This window comes from Rhopilema esculentum, chromosome 2, assembly GCF_057945365.1.
Source record: "Rhopilema esculentum isolate cy_ngs chromosome 2, ASM5794536v1, whole genome shotgun sequence".
NCBI lineage: Eukaryota > Metazoa > Cnidaria > Scyphozoa > Rhizostomeae > Rhizostomatidae > Rhopilema > Rhopilema esculentum.
Genome location: NC_142816.1, coordinates 4,100,241 through 4,116,398, shown reverse-complemented (window position 1 = coordinate 4,116,398; position 16,158 = coordinate 4,100,241). Strand labels below are relative to the sequence as shown.

At 36.5% G+C, this 16,158-nt stretch overlaps 1 protein-coding gene across 2 annotated transcripts in view; it reads left to right on the top strand.

Moving 5' to 3' along the window:
* The window catches only part of LOC135695275 (uncharacterized), a 51,984-nt gene that overhangs the window by 23,185 nt on the left and 12,641 nt on the right, over positions 1-16,158 (top strand). The window contains exons 6-27 of one of the 2 annotated variants that reach the window (XM_065214278.2): positions 568-699; positions 915-1,041; positions 2,418-2,697; positions 4,382-4,986; positions 5,673-5,826; positions 6,069-6,154; positions 6,324-6,413; positions 6,893-7,473; positions 8,229-8,345; positions 8,735-8,843; positions 9,281-9,339; positions 9,652-9,734; positions 10,164-10,230; positions 11,152-11,394; positions 11,722-11,893; positions 12,404-12,499; positions 13,379-13,450; positions 13,995-14,078; positions 14,634-14,686; positions 14,890-14,958; positions 15,618-15,738; positions 16,040-16,138. In XM_065214278.2, the coding sequence (XP_065070350.1) occupies positions 568-699; positions 915-1,041; positions 2,418-2,697; positions 4,382-4,986; positions 5,673-5,826; positions 6,069-6,154; positions 6,324-6,413; positions 6,893-7,473; positions 8,229-8,345; positions 8,735-8,843; positions 9,281-9,339; positions 9,652-9,734; positions 10,164-10,230; positions 11,152-11,394; positions 11,722-11,893; positions 12,404-12,499; positions 13,379-13,450; positions 13,995-14,078; positions 14,634-14,686; positions 14,890-14,958; positions 15,618-15,738; positions 16,040-16,138 (3,499 nt within the window). Of the gene's footprint in view, positions 1-567; positions 700-914; positions 1,042-2,417; positions 2,698-4,381; positions 4,987-5,672; positions 5,827-6,068; positions 6,155-6,323; positions 6,414-6,892; positions 7,474-8,225; positions 8,346-8,734; positions 8,844-9,280; positions 9,340-9,651; positions 9,735-10,163; positions 10,231-11,151; positions 11,395-11,721; positions 11,894-12,403; positions 12,500-13,378; positions 13,451-13,994; positions 14,079-14,633; positions 14,687-14,889; positions 14,959-15,617; positions 15,739-16,039; positions 16,139-16,158 lie in introns of both variants that reach the window. The other variant, XM_065214279.2, reaches the window with a different exon arrangement.

Here is a 16,158-nt window from a genome sequence, read left to right as displayed (position 1 = left end):
CTTTTTTGCCTTGATCATGAAACGAATTTTCCCTGCTTTCTAACAGATATCTTTCAACTTCAAATTCAATGTTTCTACAAAACGTTAACTTCAGAAAGTGGTTTTAGGGCAAAATCATTACGCAACTGTTTTAAGATATACATTTGATATTTAAGATATGACTTTGTTTCATGGTGAGCTTATTGTTTCTGCACTCATAAGTTGCCCCTCGTAGAAAAATGTATTTTCATTCTGCTTAATTTAATTCATCAGATAACTTATATTCTTGAGAAAATCATGGAATCTGGCCCACCTAGAGGATGGGCAGGAGAACCCCGGCCCCAAGCTGAGAGGGACCTTAAAAACCTATAACACTACAAGACGCCATCACGGTTACCATTTTTTGTCCCAGGCTTCAGAAATAATCTCGGTAGGCTTGAATGAAATAAATACCTTTTTGAATTGCAGCAAAAACATAACAGTTAAACTGTGGAGTGACGGATAATGAGCAAGACGTTGTCCTAAATGCGAAGTTTTTGCAGAAGGCATTTTCTAATTTCTTAATAATGTGCGTCGTTCATTTTTCAGAGGTGCTGATCCGAACTGTGAGGGACCAAGCGATCAAACACCACTGCACTGCGCAGCAGGGCAGGGCAACAGAGCGATTGCCAAAGTTCTTTTGGAGTTCGGTGCGAATGTGCGGGCTAAAGATCGCCTTTTGTAAGTAATGAATCGGTTATATGTAGACAATTACGTTTAACTACCTTTGCTGTGAGGTTTTATACAGCGATATGTAGCTAGCTAAAGCATTTTTCATTTTCCCACTTTCGACCAAGCAAGGCATGATAAAAAAGACAATCTAGCTATTTAAAATGTCTTGTTTACTCTCTTATCTTTAAAGACCCTTTACTAAATGCTCATCTCTTCGTTTCAAGTCGAACACCACTGCACATGTGTGCTGGAAATTTGCAAAGTTTAGAAGTTTCTTTTCTCTTGGTGGAGCATGGAGCTAGGATTGAAGACAACGATTTGGAAGGGACGAGACCGGTTGATTTGCAGCTGGTAAGTATCAGTTTTTTGCCTCGAACAATATCTGAAGACATGAATGTAGCCAGAGGGGGTTTGCTGGGTGCGGACAACCCTATGCTTGAACTTACACACCAAAATACCGACAGAACTCCGCATCGGTATTGTCTACAAGAACAACTTCTCTTCCTTAAGAGAGAACAACTTCTTCAAGGAAACCCAGGATATGGAGCTATAAAGGTCTTTTATTTTCAAACATCTTACAGGAGTGGGGTGTGTAATGATATTGAAGAAGCTTGTTGATACATTTGAAGATATTTTGTGATTTCTGAATCTTTCTCATACTGATTTTGTATTCAATACTTTGATTTTCCAAGGTGATTTTCGGCCTCAAAACTTTGATCAATATCCCGCCAAATCTAAGAGAGGTATAAACCTCTATAAGAAATCCATTCAACGTTCTCCACTCAGTTGAGCCTCTCACAAAAGTTTCAAATCATTTATCTATTTACTCTGCAATAAAACTTTCAAAACCGAACATTTTATTACAATATTTCCTCTTGTTTTTCGATGGTTTCAGGTCAAACAATCATTTGTCCATTTAAAAACAGCGATAGATTTTCCACTTAACTGCAACCTGTGATGACATCACTGCACGTATTTTCTCAGATCGCTAGTGCCTTTTTGAAAAAGAGGTCAGGAGGGCATGTAACGGTGAATCATGGAATTGATAATTTGATAAAATAAAAAGGCTTTCATTTTGCGATGAAAAGCCAATTGAAATATTCAAAGACACAAAACCCGTTGTTCGGTGAACCACTGCTTCAAAAAGCCGTTGTTCGACAGGTCACATTGGCCTGCTTAGCTTTATTCTCCGCCACTGTATCTGGCTCAGCTTTAATCTGGCACTTCGATTAAGAATTAATGTCAACTAGGCCCAGCCCTTTTTGATAAGATAATTTCTCAAAATTAAGTGTTTGCTCAGAAAAAAGATTGTTTTTCAGAGGCTGCTTGTAGTGACGTGGGAGACGGGGATCTAGTTAGGATGCACGTAACTTCTTTTCCGAAAATTGCACCTTTTGATCTTCAACTAACCTTTTCAATCATAAATGTGCCCATTATATCGTAAAACGTCGCCATTGCAATACCAGAACGTTCCTTCGCTCCTGGCTGCATGAATAGGTATTGATATACTATTCCCATTGAAAATGGAGTTTACTACTTTATAGCCCCAATGCTTTGGATTTTAAGGCGGGGCCTCTAGAGACTGTAAATTAGAAAATCAGGAAAGTGTTAATCTTATGATGAAGCCACTTGTGAAGAACGACATTTATTCACAAATGTTTCCGACTTCGGTTTTCTTTGCCAGCTTCACTTTTCTTGATGCCCTTCTCTTCGATTCTTTTCCCTAGGAACTTCAAGAAATGCAGAATCGGCTTATCCAGTCAGCCTGCGAAGCTTTCACAGCTACCGACCTGTCAAAGTCACGTTCCGACTCTGGTTCAAGTTCTTCCCGGTCAAATAGCATGCGGTCTGGTAAAAGTTTGCTGCCATCACAGCAAGGCCGAAGAGGACTGCACAAATCTAACTCATTCAAAAGGCACTCGATAAGTCTACATAGCATACCGGATGATAACTCAGATGAGGATGAAACGTTAAAAGACGGATGTAACAGAGACGGTCAGGTCATAGGTAACCTTATATTTCTTCTCTGGCTGCTTCAGAAGGTTAATATTTTTTTGCTAATAAGACACAACGCCGGAACATTGATCGCGTAGAATCTTTAAAGAGGACACTCTATAAAGTCTTGATGACAAGAACAATTTTCCGCAACCCTTTAACCCTCTCCGCTCCTTGGGCCCATGAATCTAAAAAGTCAAACAATAGTACGATGTTGCAGAATCTTGTCCTTATTTTTCATACCATACTTGCTCTGGAGCTTTGCTCCAAAATGATATACACTGCCAGCGCTCTTAAACGTATGAACAGGGGGGGGGGGGAGGAGGTTGCTCACAAATGGAAACGCTTAAAGGCTCTTGCGCAGTGGCGAAGATTCATTTTTCAGGTGGAGGGGGGAGGGGAATTCCCACAGTACAAGCAAAGTTGCCGAAAAATGACAAAATTTACAAACAAAATCGATAATTTAGCAAACCCTGGGGGCGCTTGCCCCACCCCCCCTCCCCCCCCCCCCACACACACACACCCGCGATTTCCGCCGCTACTCTTGTGCAACCGGCATGCTTCGCGGTAGTTGCCTTGAGGAACTGACTGTGTTTTGAGGCTGTAAATTTTTCTATTGGAAAATTGCGTTCCCTTTGAAATCACATGCAAAGTGAATTTTCTTGATAATTTCAAACGATGCTCAATATATGCTTATATTGCATGGGAATATGTTGTTTTATAGCCAAAATGCCGTTGAAACAGACATGTCATCGAGGCAAAAATAGAATTTTTGTTTTAAAGTATGGTGCTGTTTGAAAGATTCAACTAATGCAAGTTGCCTATACATGCGAGAAATTGGCATCGCGACATGTATCTCTAGCAGAAGTCATCAATTTCTTATTGTTTTAGGCATTATATCTGCAGATTTCTATCCGCGAGCGATTCAAAAACATATGCACTATCGTTGTTTTTCCAAAACCAATCTGCCGTGCCTTTTTTCCAAATTCATGCTCCCAGCCTTCTGTTTAAACAATATTGGCCTTTCGTTGATAATTTTTCTGAAAACGATGGAGTATTCAGCTTTTTATGATTAATTCAGTAAAATTATGATTCGCTCAGTAAAACCATCCAGTTAGTAACGTCATTTTTTAGATATTTTGCTTTGCAATAATTTAAGTGACAAAATGCACACTACCGTAAAGTTTTCGTAAGGGGGGGGGGGCAAAGGGGAAGAAATTTCTTGAAAGGGTGTTTAGAAAAATTCCGTAATTTCAGGAACCATAATATATAACTACAGTTACGATCAAAAGTTTTTGTGACGTCATCAAGTCTTTATCTCATATTTCTGCAAGGCTCCTACAAAAGCTGTATTCAGGCAAGAATGCAAAAGCTCGTGTTCCCAATTATAGTGACACTTGTTTAAGATCCATTTAGTTTGAAAATAACATCGTGACTACATAAAATATGAAATATTCTTTTAACTCTGTGTGCAAATTTTTAAACCAGACTCGTTGCAAATTTGATGTAAAAAATTTTTGACATAAGTTAGCGAATTTTGAAATATTGAAATATATAAATTTTGTAGTTTTCCAAATCCAAAGAACTAACAGAGGCTAGTCGTGTTAAACTGAGATAATATGAAATTTTGAACTTCGTTTTTTTCATTTGAATTTCAAAATGATAATTAATTTTAAAACGAAGTAATTTTTTTCAGGGTTCAGCGCAGACGAAAGCAATGCTAGTTCAACAAAAAGTTCTAAAAAGACGATGAAACAAGAATCCTTCGATTGTGAAACAGAATCGTCCCGGGATGAACCTTATATACCTTACCAGGCAATAGACCTACGCAAGGTCAATGACAAGTATACGCGAAAATACGAAAATCGAGTTAATGAAAAATTTTTAGAACACTTTCGAAGTGGAAGAAATATGTTAGATGAACCTCTAAATCTACCAAGTGACAGTGAATGCTCGGTTGACAGCACAAAAGTTGAAATAGACTCACTTTGTCTAGACGATGAAGAATTTGCTCCGTCTATGATTCAGGATTTTAAATACGATGATACTAGTACTAGATCAGTAGAAGGATTTTTGGACTCTAATTTAAATGTCATGGGACAGAAGGATGATATACTGGACCTTCGAAATGGGGATCTATCACGAATACGTACGAGCACAAAAAAGGAAGAAAGTGGCTCTTCAGATGTCATCGATTCCACGGAGAATAGTCTTGCTGGATCAAACCATGATTTGTCAGATGATACAACGATTAGTGACTCGGAAAGTATAACAAGACTTAGGGAAAGTTTGCACTCTAAGGTACATTATTTTAACATATGTCTTGTAGAATGTTTGAAGTGCCTCTCTGTCAGGTTGCACTTGATCGATTATGCACTACCCCTTCCTATTAACTGTACCGTACCGTACCGTACCGTACTGTTCCCTGTACCCTATACTCTGTACCCTATACCCTGTACCCTATACCTTAACCTACCCTACACTGCCCTACCCTTTTCTATCCTATCCTATCTTTTCCTGTCCTATCCTATTATATCATATCCTATCCTATCCTATCCTCTCCTCTCCTCTCCTTTTTTATACTATCCTATCCTCTCCTGTCCTCTCCAATCCTATCCTATCCAATCCTTTCCTCTCCTATTTTATCCTATCCTCTCCTATCCTATCCTATCCTATCCTATCCTATCCTATCCTATCCTATCCTATCCCATCCCATCCCATCCCATCCCATCCCATCCTATCCTATCCTATCCTATCCTCTCCTCTCCTATCCTATCCTATCCTATCCTATCCTATCCTATCCTATCCTATCCTATCCTATCCTATCCTATCCTATCCTATCCTATCCTATCCTATCCTATCCTATCCTACCTATCCTTCCGTTCTGTAACTACCGTGCCGTTCCCTGCCATACCATACTGAACTGTACAGGCTTTTTCTTAATCAAGATGCTGTATCACTTTGTCTTGGTCTTTTTATCTTTCCAGCTCCCACGGACAGATCGTAGCTCATTCAGCTCTTATTCAAAACTTTTTAAGAAGGATCCAGCCTCGGATGCATTGAAGCTGTTGGTTACCCTCTCTTTGAACCCAGAATGTCATTCCTCGATCCTTGCATCACTTTGCTTGCCTAACACTGCAGGTGAGTAAAACCTTATTTCAGTCGAGAGTTGAATCAGTTTTGGTTACTTGCCAACTATGAGGGATTGTGACCTACACATGAAATTTTTTGTGTAGAATTCTTCCTACTATGTGTGACATTGAAACTTTCTTAAACATGGTATCATAAAAATGAGGTCTTTATAAAGCAAATTAGTGCTAGTATAGAAAGAAGCATCAACAACGCTAGTTTATGAGTCCGTTTTCTCTTTTCGTTTTTTCCAGGGCAAGTTGTTGCAGCTGCTCACTCCCCAAGAACCAGTTCATATCATCTTGACCAAATCGCTTCTCTTCTTGGAAATTTGTTCACTGTAAGTCAGTCAAGTATTCATTCGTTCAACAAACATTTGTTCAGTAGTACTTCTGAGCACTAATCAGAAGTGTTTTTTGTTTATTTTCAATGTCAAATTTTCAAGTTGTGATTTTTATGAATTAATTATCAATCGCTTTTGCGTCATATGGTACTTTTGTGATTTGTAGGTCTCTGGACCAGACATTAAAAGAAAAGCAGTGGAAGCTGGATTATTAAAGACGGTTATCGATATGCTAGACACACCAGAGCCTGTTCAGGTAATAGCTATAAAATTTCTGCTTCTTCTGAATAGTATTTGCTAGCTAGCAATGAATAAACAAAGCATTGAAACAATATTTTGGCACAATTGTAAAGAAATGGAACACCTTCCAAAGATTCTTTGTTCTAGTCGTTTCCAACTCGACAGCCTTGCTACCTTTTTTTGCTTTCAGAAATTGGAGATATTTTTTAGAGAGCTGCAAGGGGCTGGTGGGCGTTAGCTGAAAAGCAAAATCAAGAAAATCTATGATGACCACGCCCCTCATATTGTTCAGTCTACCAATTGTTTAAAGGACGCAAGCTTCTTTGCAAATGCTTCGATAAAAACATTTACTTCGAAAATTTTCTGCTTCATCGTTCCAGTTTAGAAGTAAATGACTTAAATTTTAACTTTTCTTTATTACTTATACGCTAGTTATTAGTCTATGTCCTCTCAATCCTGTTACACATAGATATTGGCGTTCATTTTTTCTTTTAGGGCACATGTCTCTCGATCTTGAATGATTTGCTACAAACAGAGAGTGAACGAGAATACTCAATGGCAATCACAAATGTACCTATTGAGCCTCTTTTAAGTATTCTTGAAAAGGAGACTCCAAGCAAAAAGTCGGTCAGTGAGAAACTACAACTTTACCAAGAGAAAACTCCAATGCCCTACGGTGACTCTTCTGCACTTTCAGCCCGGAAAGTGGCACATCATATTTACTTCCAAGAAAAAGAGCCGGAACTAGTCGCTTCAAAATCTATGAAACGCGAACTAAAATTTTATTTAGACAAAAGAGTATCTGACAAAGAAATGAACAGCCAGAGCTTGAAATTAGTAGATACGAACCCTCATATTCATTTTATGCCCCCACCTGATGGACTGGGTAGGGGTAGATCTGACAGTTTTAGCTCTCAGTCGAGCAGAGAGTCGTCGCCCTCGTCAATGGGAAAAGTGAGTTCTAAAAGCAACAGCGTCAGTGACGTCAGATTGAGTGAATCGTTAGCTGGAGCAATTATGCGACAAAGGCGAAGTAGCAGAGGGAGTGGCTACAGTACCGACGGTAGCACCATTAGGTATATTTGGAATGATTTACAACCTCAAGGATCAACTGTTTGTTATCTATTCATTCCTTGTTCTTGCTTTCAGACAGCAGAAGAACTGTTTTTCTAGCTGGTATTGGTAACTGAAATGAAGATATTAGAACTGCTAACTGGAAGGGTCTTTTTAAAATGATTACTAGGAAAGTCCAATCAACTTCTGTAACCTTCCATTGTTTAGGACAATACAGACGGTTATACTCCTATTAACAACAGAAGCGTGTTCCCCCAGTAAGTCCCTTTGCCCTCAGAAAAATTCATGATTGTACAGCAAAAGATAATTTGAAATGGTACAGCAAAACCGTTCCAATTCAATGAAATATTTTGTTCTAATGCCCACTTAATATTGTCTTTCTTGGCCTGCAACCATTTCTCCTTAGGAGAGTCCCCTTTCCCCAGTAAATTTAGTTCGTGGATTTTGTTTGTTTTTTATATAAATTACTCAGTATTTGAGTGCAAAGTAGGGGGAATCCACACCCAGTCCTGCCGTTACATCATATGTTTCTTCTGCAAAGTTCATTTTACATCATTGAAATGCACCAGAGGAACTGGCTTGTCATTCACATGAATTTTTTTACTTGGTTGCAAGTATTTTAAGCGTTGCTCGTTTGCTGCAATTACGCATTGTTTGCCTTTGTTTTTTCTTGCATTTCTATGCAAAATTTTGCATTTCATAAGGATTACTCTTAACACTTATGCTAACTTTGTTTTGTTTTTGCATCATTCAGCAGCAACTTAATTGCAAGCCATCAGCTATGTCAGCCAATGGCAGCCAAGAACATTGCAGTCAAAATGCTGTCTGCTGTTAGCAACAACCCAAAACTGCAGCAAGAACTTGCAAAACCTAGGTACAATTCATGCACCCTCGCTTTGTCTAGTTTTGCTCAGCAAGTTTTTTGTCTGCCTTATTTTGTAAATTTGTAAAAAGCAGTTAAGACTTTTTCTATTTCAGTGCTTTTTTATTCTTTCAAACTGTGTTTGCAGCAGAATTTTAGAAAAATAAAAAGTTTCAGATACCTTACGTCAATTTTTCACTTGTTAGCATTGTCTCCTAATTTTACAAATAACTAAAATTTAGTCTTCATCATCAAACTTCGATACTGCTGTTCTATTTTATGCATCATTTACCTTGATCTTGACCTTGAGCCTTGCGTTTCAATCACCTTTCAACTTTTACCTTTAACCTTACGAAACATCATCTCCGTGTCGTGACCTTAAATCAGCCTTTCTATTTTAGGATAATACAGATTCTTCTCGGTTGCTCGAAGGACAGCGATTTCGAAATTTCATTACAGTCTACAATGGCCTTAGCTAACATGGCAATGAATGTTAACACTCATGCACAGGTACCGAAATAGAAGCATAGCATTCTAAAGCACAACTACTTAATACTAGCATGCCAGTGAACAAAGTTATAAGACAGGCTTTTAGACCAGCTTTGGGGTGTTTAACGGAGCCAAAGCTATCATAATTTACCGACTCTGCGAGGAAATGGTATTAGAACATTGTCAACCGGTTGATAGCAGGATCTTGCGGTTTATCCTCTGTTATCCTCTACATATCCGTGATTGGACTCACCTTTATAATGTACCTTAATAATTAGCAATATTTAACTTGATAAGGTTCTGTTACCATTTACCTTAATAATGGATATTATTCACGTAGCTGTAGAGTCTATTTGTTCCTAAAATTAAGATGCCTATGTAAGGATGATATAGAGCTAAGGTTCTGTTGGTTATATATGTAAATTTTGATTGGCTGGTTTGCTCTGTTTTGTTACCAGCTTGAAAGTGAACACGTTGTTGAAGGACTGGAACTGAATACCAAACACAACAACATAAGGTGAGTTATTTTTAAGTTTTATTTTCAGATTTCTGTAGTCAAACTAGAAAATCAGGAGTGAGTGCCAGAGATAAGAAAGGTTTGATGTCGTATGGATTTTTTAACATCATGATTGTCTCAATACATAAATATTTCACCGTCAAACACAGTTTCCCTAGCTCTGGCCTTTTAGGGGCCTGTTTACACCGCATTTCTGCTAATTTTCCCCCCTATTTGCAATCATAGATAAATCAAGTTTCAAAGTTTTCATGTGTGTTGCATATTGAGAATTTATAAGTGATTTTTGCTTCAAGTATTTTCAACAATATTTAGGGTACGATATAACGCTGCCAGAGGTTTGATCTACCTTGGTCATTTCAACATCAATGGAATTCACATCTTCTCTGCATTAGAAGGTAAGGGAGCATTATGTTTTGCAAAATAGATCCAGCCCTTTGAAGCAAATATGTTCGAGGAGCCAAGAGCTTTTTCTAGTGAGATAATTACTGAGTGAGTGAAAGTCTCTAGGCACAAGTTTCGCTTTTTTGATGACATCTATCCACGATTTTTAAATCTTGAACCTTGACATCGTTTTCAAACTCTTTAGGAATCATATTCATGGGGCAACACATTAACTGCTGCTTGATTTCTGTGATTGAAAGCTTGCCTTTATTCCTGAATAAAAATTAATTTGGTTTCACGTGATTTTTACTTCATCTTTTCTCAGCAATTTAAAAATCGTTGCTACAATAATCTGTTTGATAGCTATTTTTACACTTCAAAGTTATGTTGTATTTAGTCTATTCATTCTGGGCTAATTTAGACTTGTTTCTTTTTTCATGTAGCTGATGAATCTCTTTCAAACGTAATTTATTCAGAAGCAACATCCCAACAAGAACAGTATTTTGTGAGGTAATTGTTATTTTGTTAATTTTTATTACATAACTACATATTACAAACTATTTCCATTCGTTTCACACTAATTTTATCTCAAAGATTTAGTAAAAATTTCAAGTAATAATTATTGGTTTCAATAGCGTATACAGTTGATTAGAGAAATGTCAATTTTATTGTCTGTTAATAACGGATAACATGAAACTTGTCAGTCCTGGACTGTTTGTCATCATCTTTACTATCAAGTTACTTGTTTAACTTAACACCTAATGAATAATATGCTTAATATTCGTAATAAATTCTTAAAATTTTCGTCTCTTTATATATCGCTTAACAACATGGTAACTTGTTTGACGAGCCATATTTATCCCTCAGTTTATCCTTCCTTATCAAATATTTAAATGATATACCATTAATCCGTTTAACCTCGAAAGCAAAATGGCTACTCCTCGAAAGAATGTATTGTATTTTTCCAATTCAGTTTGTTTTGAAATATTAGACTGACAATTCTCAAGATAGAAGAACTGAAAGTAAAACTTTGTTACAAGAGTAAGATGAATGCATAACAGAAGAATAACGATTTGTTGGGTCTCCTTGACAATTCTAGTTGGTTTAGTAGCCAAGCAATAGATGCCATATTTGAAAGGTGTATAAATCTAAAGCAATCAACGAGCCTAAACATTACGAGAAATATTGATATATCTTTTACAATTTTATTCAAATTTTGTCCACTTAAAGTACGAAAATATAATTTTGAAAGCAAAAACAGTAAGAAAGGAAAAATAATTTTGAAAGGACGTCTACGCTGTTTAATATATCATTTGACGTCGCTAATATGATTCAATATTATCAAAATAATATCTGGTTTTTACTGTTTGTTTTATTGTGTTAGCTACCATTATTTTGTTCTGTTAACGTAAAGTTTCGATTTAATCTTAGAGGCACAAGTATCGAGAGTCTCGTACTAATGCTAAAAAAGGATATTCATCTATTATGGGGTGGCAGCACATTGCCCCCACCATCACCAGGGGATAAAAAGAATGGTATGCGAGCGGGTGTAAGTGTGCCTGGGAAAGAAGGCATACGTCACGCCCCGACGGAACAGCAGATCTTGAATTTCATTTTGACGATGTACCCAACATTCGCTCATCCTGTCATTTTCATGAGACTTCTGCTTCACAGGTAATATCAAAAGTCAATTTGTTGTTTTAAACACTTTTGGCAGTTTGTTTATTGTCATGCTTGTGATTTTTGGGTCGAGCATGAGTGACTCAGATATCAAATTTAAAGTTCGTAATGAATAACTTCAGAACGCAACACAAATTTCTTACCGAAAATCTTTCCAAAAGCACTGTACAATGAAAACGATTGCTGATGTCATGACATACCTACATGCCACGATATTGACAACAATGGATGCCATGACGTAGTACGTACACAAATCACTCTGACGAAAACTTTGAAGCTCATTGAGATTTGCAAATCATCTTCTGCGCATTTCCTTTATAGATTTCACGATCCAACTTACTACAAAATCTTTGAAGAATATGAAGAAACCGGCCAAGTGATATGTATGGGAAATCTTGCACCGTTACCCCCGGTCCATGCAAGGCTGATAAGGGTGTGGGTTACCTGGTTAGAAACTCATCCGGGGGATTTCAGACGATGTCCAACTATGTTGGTGAGCTAATGAATTTAGCTTCTCTGTTGAAGTCTCCTTTTTTGATTTGTCATTATCATCATAGTCCAGGTTCTGATAAGTTTTGTTACAAAGCCTTGCCAAAATCGGTAAACATTTTTCGTAGAAATAGTCTGCAACATTAAACAGAACTGACCTCAAGATTGTGAAATTTTTAAAGACTTGATTTTTCTAGAGTGCCTTGTCAATTGATTCTGGATAAGTAATGCTTACTGATTCTATCAAATCTCTCTGATTTACGCTCAAAAACCATTTAAACTGAATGCTATATTTATGAAAGAAAACCATGCTTGGGTTGGAACCTCAGCTGTGTTAAGTCTGTTACTTACTCTCACAGCAGACACATTTACTTAGATCTCAAACGTTATATTTGAGAAGTTCTCAAATAGTAAGTAAGCGTTATGGATACTGTCGACGGATAGAGGATTTTGTTTACAGTATCTTTCTTGACCCGATACCATCTGTATACATCGATTTCTGGTTCATTTCTAGGAGGAGCTTGGAGATTTGGTTGAGCCAATGAGAGCAGTCGGTGGGCCGTATGTTCCATGCGCAGAACGCCTGGAAGCTCTTATGAATAAAATAAAGGTTTGCATGAAATTTTGCATGATATTATTTTATGATATTTTCTATGGCATTTTGAAGGATAATTTGTAAAAATTTTTGTATGATATTTCGTATCAAATTTTGTAAGATATTTCGTATGATATTTTGCATGACATTCAGTATGATATTTTTCATGCGAATTTTTATCTCCTTGATTATCAAACGATTATAAAATATCAATTGATTTTTCTCAACGTACGTTATTTTTCCATGCTTGTTTATTCGGTACTTAAATAGGATTTTCAAGGCTCAAAAAGTTCATAATATTTTATTTTTCATTCAAAGCATTTTTATACAGAATAACAATTAAGAATAATCTCAATTTACAATTTGCACCGTTAAAATGAAAATTAAATAGAAGTTACGATATGTTTGTAATTTTTACAAAACGAAACAGGATAAAATGTATAGAGATGCAAGTAGAAAATAAGGATTAGTCAAAGAGAATTAGAAATTGACCGGCTGTAATGGTATAAAAAATGCTTAAACTTTTGGAAGTGCCAATTGAGGGCAACCTTTTAGCATCACAGTTCAACTGGTTTCAGAGTTTGGTCCTACGATATGAGCTGTAGCAACAGGAAATCTATCTACGTTTCTTTAAAAAAAATTTTTGAAACTAAATTACTTATCTAATGAAGGTGTGAATTTCTTCAACTTTGTTAAAATCATGAACTAAAATTCCTTGAACACAAACTTCAATATCTAATTCCGTGCAAATCCACTTCTCTCCATATTTTCGTAATGCGAAGAGACCTTTAAACTTTCAGTGAACAATAGCGGTTGATTGAAAGTAAATGGAATTCATTGTTTCCTTTGTCTTCTATTGTTCGCTATTGTTTCAATCGTCCTTGTTTGTTGCAGGAAGATGGCAGTAGCCGCGGGAGTGAGCGCAGCAGTCACTCAGAGAATTATCATGATGCTCTTTATGAACAGGTTAGTTTCCATTCCTCTGTTTCTTATCCAGTGAAACATCATTGTAACAGGTACCTTTGAATCCAGATTCACTGTACCTTTAAAGCAGTGGCGGACACTTGGGGGGGGCAAGGGGGGCAACCGCCCCCTCAATACTTTAGAGGAAAATGGTCTTTTGTTCTAAAGCAATGGGAAATGTGACGTCATCTTATTAAAACAATAGGCTTTCCCCCCCCCCCAATATTTGATCAAGTTTCCGCCCCTGCTTTAAAGGAAATGATCTTTTATCCAGAGGTTAAGTTTATTTACGTCATTACGCGAACGAAAGTAGATTTAAAGTATGGATAGGCTGTGAGCTTACTTTGAACCCTTTTGGCCCTCTTAGATGGGCCCCTTCCAACATTTTCTCTCAAAGATCAAATATCTACCCTGAAAGCTTCATATTTATGTCTTTTCTCTACCATATTTCACTGATCGAGGCTCATGTTGTATGTTAATTCTTATTTTTTTCTGTATCAAGCCTTTTTTATGTTTATCAAAGTTTTCATTAATTTTACTTTTGCAGTGTCAAAAAGCCATTGTCAGTGGATCGATACCATCAACAGAAGATTATTTCGTTTATCTTGCTAGCCTCCAGCTATATATCGAGGTAAAGATATAGTGGAACTGATCTACTTTGAATTTTTAATGGTTTCTTTAGAAAACTACTAGTGTTTGATAATTAGCTTAATTGATACATGGGAAGGCAACAAAATTGGCAGGAGCAAAGCAATCCATCATTCAATTTTCTTATAGATTACGACTTCTAGATTACGATAATCCTGCTTAGAGTATGTCTCTTAGCAATCCAGCCAGCAATCCTTTTAGTCGATTACGGGAATCCTTGTTCATGTTTGAGTTTATTTGAGCAAAGAGCTAGGTAGGACAGATACTCATTGGATGCAACTAGATTTCTTAGAAGGCAGATTTTTCCAGTATAAGCAGTATATTTATATATATTCTTAATACATTCATATATATGTTTTCAAATTTTTATCGGACGTGATGATAGGAATCCATAACGTCATACTTTTTGTAATTTATTTGAATGACTTTTTATTTCGATCACGTTCGAGTAATTCATTGATTGGGCCATCAATATAAAACCGATCAAATGATTTTGATTGATTTGATAAAGTGATTATTTAACCGATTCTTTTTCAAGGACTTGGAAGAATACGGCCAGGACTTTCCTCAAAGAATCAACACGATCAGCAGGTGAGTTAGATATTCAAATGCTTGCAGAAACATTATAATGTCCAATAATTACTGAAAAAGCAGACACCCATAAATTATTTAGGTGTGTGCTTTCTTGCTTACGTATACGGAAAACGACAGTTCTATGTGTGTACTCATGTGATTTGACAGATTTTAGGTCTTGCCTTCTAAGGTTTTGTCTCAATAAATTTGTCTTTTTGCAGCATAACTTCTGCAAGGTTAAAACAAAGCATACATCCTTCATTGGCATCGTCAAAAAATGTCCTGAAAAGGTAATAGTATATTTCCAAATCATCTAAGTACATTAATGTTAGTTGGGATTATCTCTGCCACCAAACTTTTATTAGATTTGATACCTGATATTTCTAATACTATGCTGCTTAAATTGCCTTGAATAACAGGAGAGTGCTAGGCTATAGGCGATTTGAGGTATCCAATCGTGAACTGATTGCTTTCTATTATTCATTCTGTTTATAATTAACAAGCGAAATCATTTATATTTGCTACACCCAACGTGGATTCGTTTAGGGAAGGATTTTCTTCACTGCCATCTGTTGGTCTAATATTTTTCTGAGCCTCGAATCCACAAAATCAATCAAATTTCACCTTTCAAGCAAAAATCTAAAGTCTTAAAAGGTTTTATAAGGTTTTTTGCAGATTAATCCGTGATTTTTGAAGATTAGTTGTCTAAGGGTCATCATCAAACTCAACAATAGAAGCCCAAAGACATTGATTTTTTGTTATATCTGTATCTAGTGCTAGCCTTTGAATCTTGAGTCATTAGAGTGACGTATTACTAATTCTATTAACCCCATCTTTATGGTAATATATGCATGTACCCCTGTACCCCCATCCCATGTACCCCATCCCATGTACCATCACCCCCTGTCATGCTATTTGATTTACTGAAAATGATATGACTCTCTTTTAGAATAAAACTTCAATATGAAGTGATCCTAGAAGAAAGTCCTACGATGAGAAATGCTAAGCATAATTACATAGATTGTTGTCAAGGAATTGAAGGCTTTGGCTGCAGATTTTTCAAACTAAAGGTACGTTTTTCTTGGAAAAGCACATTAAAATTACAATGCTAAGAGCATCTTATTTATTTGATTTGTATACCCAGATGGCAAGCTAACAATGCTTCTTTGGTCTGTTTAAGTAGATAGGTACTTTCAAAATATGTCCTGTAGATACTTGCTTTATTCTGTTTTATATTTTTCACGAAGATGCCTTTGTTCACAGTGTTCATAAAAATGATTTTATTTATATCCTTTAACTGTGATTTTTTACTATAATCTTTATGAAAGACATTTTATCACCATAATGTTATTCATCTTTTGTTAACCGTAGCAACGTGTCCCAACTAAAGGTGGAAAGAATTACAACACAGTGACAAGATTACTTGGAATAAGTTCGAAGCGAGTGGCTATTCTTGATGAACAGACAAAGGTATATTGGATATTGACCTA